At 39.7% G+C, this 8,624-nt stretch overlaps 1 protein-coding gene across 1 annotated transcript; it reads left to right on the forward strand.

The window, feature by feature from the left end:
• The first annotated feature begins 3,067 nt into the window (after nt 1-3,067).
• Nucleotides 3,068-3,493, forward strand: LOC113342613 (VQ motif-containing protein 22-like). The gene has a single exon (XM_026587099.1). It carries the CDS (start codon nt 3,068-3,070, stop codon nt 3,491-3,493), a length of 426 nt encoding a protein of 141 aa, XP_026442884.1.
• The last annotated feature ends 5,131 nt before the right edge of the window (nt 3,494-8,624 follow it).

The following is an 8,624-nucleotide window of genomic DNA, read 5'->3' on the forward strand; positions in this document are numbered from 1 at the left end:
CTTTAAAACCCTAACCCTAGAATTTCAAAATTGTGGTGCTAATCTTAATAATAAACACTTAATTTAGATCAACGAGAAAAAGATTTTTGGTATCCCCCCAAGATTTTTAGTTCTCGAGAGTTCAGAGAGAAACAAGAAAAAAAAAATTGGGAAAGATATGATACGATGGTCCGACGGAGGAACAGAAGAAGATGAGTTTTGTTTGCCACGAGCTGGTCACTCGTATTATCATATCACGTCACGTGTACTACTCTTGTGGTGGTGACAGTGATGATGAGACGAGGGGCATATTGTAAAGCAGGGACTATCCGGGCTAGAAGTCTTGGTCGAGCAAAAAAAAAAATATTTAAAAATGGCTTGTGGGCTAGGAAGACTACCCGGGTTTTAGCCCTTTTTAGCCCAGGGATAGGTCCGTCTCTGTTCTAAAGAGTACTAGGATGCCGTTATGTCTACCCTTTATTCCAGTGTATGGGTAATTGGGAGCCCCGATTACTCAGAACCGAACCAGAACCTGTTGATTTGGGTGTGCCGGTCGAATTTTAAAACTATTATTCGGAACCGGAACATGTTGATTTGGTTGTGTCGGTCGAATTCTAAAACAATTATACCGAACCATAATTTTTTTGATTTGGCTGTGATGGTCGAAAATAACAAGTATCCCAACAATTATCAAAATTCATCAGGTGAATCCAAAAAGGGAACTCTTTATCTCTAGTTTATTTCATTGTATGCTGTCAATGTCTAATTGTGTACTTGCGAATATCGAGTATCCAGATAAATTATCAAGTTTTATTTCGGTAAAATCAAATAAGTAAACTTTTTATTTGAGTTTATTGCAGTAATAAGGTTCTCGATTTGTAATTAGGTACTCTATAATTATCTATTTCTATTTTGGTGTTACGGCCAAGGTTGGTTATGGGTCATAAAATTATAATAACATCCCTATATTAAACATTTATTAATTAAACTAATCCTTATCACCTATATTTTGATATTATTATAGTATTCTTGTATATCCAGTGATGTATATCGGCCTGAAACCCCATGCTCCTTCATTTCCCGGTTGCAGTCTCGCCCTGAAACCCCCTTCTCACTCACCTTCCAATGAATCCAAACACCAACCACATTTTCCAAATTTCTTCAAACCCCCAAACGACCATTTCACAGCTCATGCAAGGAACTACTCTGGACTCATCTATTACGACATATGGTTTTCTCTCCTGGTCTATATGGACAACCAAAAATGAACTCGTATTCGATGCAACGTCCGGAGACGCCTAGATGAAATTGTTTAAGCAACATCATGAATCCAAATGGGAAAAGAAGATCCACACCTCTGGTTATTTTCTGGAGATCCACCAACCAGTACCTTAGCAAGTAACATCTAAACAACAACTATCTCAGTAGGATGGTCAGATTGGGATTGTATCAATATCAACAAATGGAGTTGTCAGGAGACGCCCGAGAATTGTAGGTGCAAGTTCAATTTGGAGGGATTCGGAGGCGAGAACCGTAATAGTAATTATTGCGAACAAGCTGCATGCCCTCAAATTACAGTCACCATTGTCGAACCAAAATAGTGTGGTAACGTTTTCAATAAACAAAGGCAAAGCAAGTTAGCCTAAATATAAAACCAGAAGTTTTGTTTGGCCTTTAAGCATGAGCCCAACTCATCCGGGTAGGAAATGATGAAATTATGTATTGCGGGTGTACGATCTTAGGTTAAGTCATATGGACTAGATTGAGCTGCTAGATTGGCAGTTAAGTGTTGCAATTCAAAAAAAAGAAATTGTGGCCTAAAATTAACACTAGTTCTCTCTCCTAACATGTGTTCGCAGTTCAACTAGCAGCGATATTGAAGCGCTGAATGGTTAAGCATTCAAAAAATGACATTAGCGCTGAACCGATCAGTGCTCACAAAAATCACACGGGTCATAAAAATCACAAAATTTGATCTGACGTCTGAAATTTAAAGCACTAAACCAAACAGTTGTGACGCTGAACCAAACAGCGCTGGGCAGTGGTCCCAGCTGATGTGGACTGCTAATCTAACTGCTAAATTAGCACTCCATAGGACTTAGGACGTTGCCCTAACTGACGTGGACTGCTAAACTAGCTGTTAGATTAGAAGACCATACATTGTGGCGTGTGAGGCAGACACTTCTTGTGTACCAATAATCACCTAACCTAAAAACAGATCCATCAATTTTTACCTTTACGACCGAATCATGTCTCCAAAGACTTTGAAAAGTCCTGTGTCACTGATTCAACGCCATGAAATTTGTTTCCTAGATCCCAGTTACGTCCCAATCATCAATTCATTCACTAAAATCTACTTAGCTATGCTTCCTGGAACCACACACCTAACTTCTTTATTACGACATTATTAATAATAATAACAATAATAATAATAACGGGCCATAGCTCAGCTGATCATTCCCGTTCCCCAAAGGTGATGCGCTGTAGGAGGTCCCAAGTTCGAGTCTTCTATGACCTAATATTTCAGGACGCTTGCCCCTTTGTGACACAATCTCGCCCCCAGTCCGTTGTTTCGGCTCCCCTTGGCAAGGTTACCCATGAGACCCGTTGGTGTGCTAGCACAGCAACCTGTTAATTCATGTAGTGGTACGCCGTTGGAGCTTAGCTTGTTAGGCTTCCAACTAGTTATGTAATCATCGTTATCCATTACTAATAATGCATAAATCGACCTACTGTTTAACAATTTTATTAGCGAAATATTTTTACACGAAAAGGAGCACGAAATAATGTACATGCCGAACGTATGGTCGTTCAACCTCTTAATAATTTGGTCGACTAGTAGCATATAAACTCGTGTAGTGGTTGTAGTTGGTTTTACTGGTTTCTCATCAACCAGCAGCAGCCAATACTAATGTCTAGTCCCAACGACTGGCTTCATATTAACGGAAGGAATCATAACCCAACTGGTGATAATCATCATCAACCACAACAACAACCGTCGTCATCAAGATATGTTCGGCCGCCACGGTGCTGTACCAGACGCACTGCATAACGGGACAAATTCAGCATCAGAAAATTTCAGTTACAAATGAATTCAAGCAGTAGTGGCACGCATTTGAATCCGGAGCGAAGAGTTTCGAAGCCGATCCGGAGACGTAGGGCGTCCCGCGGTGCTCCGGTCACTCTTCTAAATACGGATGCAAGTAATTTCAGAGCAATGGTTCAACAGTTCACCGGTGTTCCTAATCCACCCTTTTCTCTTGCTAGTATTAATAATAATCATCATCCTGCTGCTGGTGTTCTCCCCGGTACTAATCTCAACTTCCAACTACCTCGTGAGAATTGGTTTCAACATCATCAAGATCCAAGCTCTGTGATCATGCATCAACAGCAGCAGGAGCAGCAATTCATGTTTGCTTTGAATAATAACAACAGTACCGTAACTACCTCCGGCAGAGAGCAGGTGGGATCCAATCATCAAGATCAGCTCCCTGGGTTGCCTAATTTTGAGTAGAGATAACTTAAAATGGTTTTACGTCATTAATTAATAATATAAAATAAAATTGGAGAGTACTATTAATTCTTCTTCATTTTAGGCCACAAACAATTATCTTCTTGTTAATTGGAGAGTCCTATTAATTCATCTTCATTTAAGGCTTCTTGTTAGTGGTTTCCGACGACGGCAGCCGGTTGAAAGTTTACGTTGAATTATTTTGATTGATTTGTTGTTTTATTGACTTGTAAATTGGCAGTTTGTTTTCAAACAACTACTAAAACAATATATAAACATGATGTTCACCTTGCCAAGAGGGGATGAATGTAGAGGAACCCGACCCTACTACTAGAGCTGGCAAACAAGCCAAAACCCGCGGGTTAGTCCGTGCCCGACTCGTGAAAATCCGAACCCGGCTCGGCTTGTTTCAAAATAAACCGGGTTCGGGTTGGAGAAATATCGGTTTGTGAGTAAACGTGTTAACCTGTCCCGACCCGTGAACCCGCGGGTACAACCCGTCTACCTTATTAATAAGTCATATAACACTAATAACAAACCCTGTTCTTCTTTTACTCGAACTCCTTCCTGCCCTGATTCTTCTGATCAGCTCAATGATCCATCTCGAGTCATTCACAACAGTCCATACTCGAGAAACAACTACTCCATCATCAGTCATCACTAATTCACTATCACGAGCATCTTCTTCAAAGCAAACTCCATCACCTTTTGATGATGGCAGCAGCACAACTCCATAACCCATCGATGCACTGACTCTATCTCACGCTATTGCTGTCATCAGCTCAAGTAACAATAGCTCTCTTCTTGTTCTCTATGGAAGGAGAAGCTACTGATATTTATTGGTATGCTCGGTTTTGTATGGAGTTTGGGAAGAACATTGGGTTTCTGTCGGAGTTGGAATACTGGATTGGAGTTACTTCCGTCGATCAACATCAGTGAAGATGGGAGTAGTGTTGGCAGTAGTCACGAGAAGGAACTAATGGCTGTAGTGTATGACGGAAGTTGATTGTTGCTTCCATTGAACTGAAGGATGGACGTCTATGTGATGCTGTTGATGATCGTACATAGTTGTGACGGTTGGCAGAGATGATGAGATGTGGATGGAGATGAGAATGAAGTTGTATCGAGTTTGGGTTGTTGCCAGTATATCTCGACATGATGATGATGCAAGGATAACTTCAGCCCGAGTTCAACTAAGAATACATGCTCGCTGCCATGCATGGAAGTGTGTTATTGAGTCTCGGATGATTGATGGCAGTTGATGTTCTCGGTGATTTTATAATGTTCTCCTTTGTGTGGTATGCCTTTGCACGCTGACGGTAATCTTTGTGCTTTTCAAGAATCCCAAACTTTTTTCTTGCTTGCCTGAAAGTATGGAAAAAAAAAATGAAGGTTGCGGATATAACCAAATAAGGTATAAAAGTTGAGGAAAAATGAGCAGTTACTCACGGCTGGGATCGTTCTTTGTGAGCTCTCCTAGGGACAAAATTCCTTAGAGACGACATTGTTATGAGCAAATCAAATTAACCAGTCTCCTCACACCATCTTACTCTTGTATGAGTGAAAAAAAAGATCTTCTGATTCACTACAAGGTTTGACAAATAGCACAAAAGCGTTCAAATTAAGTCTTAGTCAGAAAAAATAAGCAGAATAACAGAACAAAAGAGGACAAGGATTGTATTTCCGTATGCAACCAACATTTCACCATTATCTGTAAAAAACCTCCACATGAAAGCTATTGATGACACATTACTATGCCCAGTTACAACAACATAGCCAAGGAACAAAAACCTTCGGCCTCCAATTTCCAAAGCTAGAAAAATAGGGCGATGCCCCAGTATTACAAATTAACTCTTAAGTCTCTTATTATAAAGTGGCTTCCTATTTCCATGTTTCTTACAGATTCCATCGGTGTGAAGTAATGAATCCAATTCTACAAAGAGATCCCAATACGAGTAATGAATCCAATTTATTCTAACCAATCCGACTATGAGAGAAACAGTACCAGAAAACAAAAACTGAATCTATCACTGATCTGTGGTTTCTTTTTTAAGCCAGTTTCAACTAATCATTAGCTACAAGTGATTCTGAATTGCTTAAGGCGGCTAACAAATTCGAGAAACAACAAACTTGGATAATGAAATCAAATAGCAGATATTACGCCAATCAAGTAGTAGAAACTGAAGTTAATAAAGTTAAGGTTTCTGATAAGTAGAAATTATAGTTAAGGACATGATTAGCTACCTCCTCTTAATCAAGCTGTTGACAATACCACGGTACATTTGGCAATAACATAGCTAAGGAACAACTCCAATTTCCAAAAGCGAGAAAAAGAGAGATAAACCCCAGTACAACAAGTTCAACACTTGCAAAGATTCTTATAACTGTTGCATCTAAGTCGTGTATGTAAAAACCCTCTTACAGTAAACCATACGGTGCTATATCGATAAGATTTCAAAACTTGACATCGAAACAGTATAAACAAAACTTAACCAAGATATTATACCACCCCACTAATTGTTCTCAGCATGTTGCCAATCAAACTCCCAACAAAACAACTCCTAATCCCAAATTTCGAATCAAAATTGATAATAGAAACAAAATCCTTAGTAAACTCATTCTTAAATAAGACCAATTTTACCCATCCTAGAATCAAACTGATAAACTTGAGAATCAACAAACACGGATAATAAAATCAAACAACAGAAACGACATCAATCAAAGCTCCAACAAAATAACATCTCTCTCAATCCCAACTTTCGATCAAAAATTGAAAATAAAAACAAAATTAATAGTAAACCCATTATTAAATAAGACCAATTTTGCTTATTACATAATTAAAATGAACTTTAACCTAAGATAGGGTATTGTAATTGTAAATTTAAGTACTGATTGATTGATGATAGCTCCTTGAAACAGTATACGCACCTACAAAGTAAAACCCTAGATTCGAATTCACAATACAATAGCAAAGAAGAACAGAAAAGAGTATCCTTACCTTTTCTTCCTCTCTTTGTCTCTTGGCGCCTCTTTCTCTGTTGTTTTTGTGTGTAGGGTTTAAGAAAGTAGAGTAGTCTAGCAACATGATTTTTGTGTGTAGGGTTTAAGAAAGAAGAGTAGTCTAGAAACAGTATGGCAGTTGATGTTCTCGGTGATTTTATGAATCAAGCCATGGTAGATGATGATAGAGAGAGTTCGAATGAAACAAGAAATCAGAGAAGAGAGCTCGACTAGCAGTGATGAATGATGGTGGAGTATGAGAAAGTGAATAGAGATGTTGCAGTAGGTGAAACTGGCAGCAAGGATGAAACTGGCTGGCAAACAGGCGGGCTAACCCGTGAACCCGCAAGTTAAACCCGTTACGGGCACGGGTTGAAGAAATGATAACCTGTGTAAAATTTCAACCCGCGGGTTTCAACCCGTATTAACCCGAACCCGTGGAACCCGCAACGGGCAAGCCCCGGCCCGCCCGTTTGCCAGCTCTACCTACTACTGATCTGATAATTGACTTGTATACATGCAGTATTAAATAGAGGGATCTCGCTCTGCCGCCTGCCAAAATTTACAGACTTCCAGTCAAAAAAAAGTACCTGTCTACTTAAACTCATCAGATAAATTTGTACCAGGACTGCTGAACAAGACTCTAGCTGCCACGAAGCTCGAAAATAACTAATCAATGTACTGAAAGAAATGATTAACTTGTTTGCAACTAAATTTGACGAGGCAATATACAAATACAATGTTAATGGAAGTCCAGGACAGGGGGATAAGGCCTCTTCATCGATTACAGAGAGTTGGCCATGCCTTGTTCGCACAGAGCAACCAAGAGATGTTTCTGCTATTCTTCATAAACTGATCCTTTCAGGGTATATGCCTAGTGTTTGGATCAGCATGTGCTTGAAATGATTTGGTACAAAGCTGCTGCTTGAAGCGCAGCGGGAAATAAAAAGTCCATTGATGAAGCATATACAGTCTTAATACCACCAGTTCAGAGAATTGTTTTGAACACTGGAAAGTTGATTTAACCAGTGGAGCAAACATGGACCTTGAGAGACTACGCCTGGTAATGGGTAGTCTTTTAAAGTCCATATTGCTCCAATGGTTTTTGCAACAATGTTTTCACCCTTGAGCCCACAGTACTTGCAGTACGTTTCTGCTCCAGCTAGCGCAAGAGCCCTGCGGGTTCCAGAATGCTTTTTTCCTCCTACACAAGAGCATTACGAAGTTCTTTTAGAATTCAGTCTGGGATGAACAGTTGAACCAGTTGCCAGTAATAGATATATACATACTGGAGAACCAACTCATAGTGACATTAAAATATGTACAAGCAGGGACCAACCATCAAATTGGAGATCCCCAAACTGGATTCCTAAGACTAGCAGCAGTACCAATATAAGAATACGCAGAACATGAAAGCCTGAAGGTAAACTTGCATAACCAAGGTTCATTGAAGAATAACATGTTCTAGAGATATGTTATAGCATTCTATGACAAATCATCCCGAACTCAAGTTAAAATTCCGGCATTCACAAAATGTGATCAGCTAAACCACATGTGGATAACTCAATTAGCATAAAAAATCAAAACTCTAAAATCCCCCAAACACCAAAATGGTGGAGACCCTCCTCTAGCAGATAAAAAAAACCCACTTTTCTGTACAGAAATTGGCATTCCATGACTCCGAAGTCCCACCACCATTCAAGCTACTTGCAGCACCACCCATTGGTCTAAGAACATGTTCTAGAGATATGTTTTAACATTCCATGACAAATCAACCGGAACTCAAATAAAAATTTCGGCAGTCACAAAAAGACACCCTCATGACAAGTGTGTCATCAGCTAAACCACACGTGAACCTAGAAGGATATAACCATAAAGGTTAAAGATCTGCAAAGTGATGACTGACTAACCTCAGGACAAACCATCTTTACATAGACGGCAATTCTAGCAATTAGGCCACCACCACCGACAGGTATGAAAATTGCACGCAATGGTTCTTAGCATGACACACAATCTCCATCCCAACTGTTCCTTGTCCCATAGTGACATCAGGATGAATTTATGGATCTGCGCCCTTCTACTTCACCCTGGTGTTTAGCATATACCTCTGCCTCGTTTTGATGGAGATTGTGCG

This window comes from Papaver somniferum, unplaced genomic scaffold (genome assembly GCF_003573695.1).
Source record: "Papaver somniferum cultivar HN1 unplaced genomic scaffold, ASM357369v1 unplaced-scaffold_45, whole genome shotgun sequence".
In the NCBI taxonomy this organism is placed as follows: Eukaryota; Viridiplantae; Streptophyta; class Magnoliopsida; order Ranunculales; family Papaveraceae; genus Papaver; species Papaver somniferum.

Excerpts from the sequence above, each read along its gene's own strand:
- LOC113342613 (XM_026587099.1), top strand. The coding sequence starts at position 3,068 with ATGAATTCAAGCAGTAGTGGCACGCATTTGAATCCGGAGCGAAGAGTT.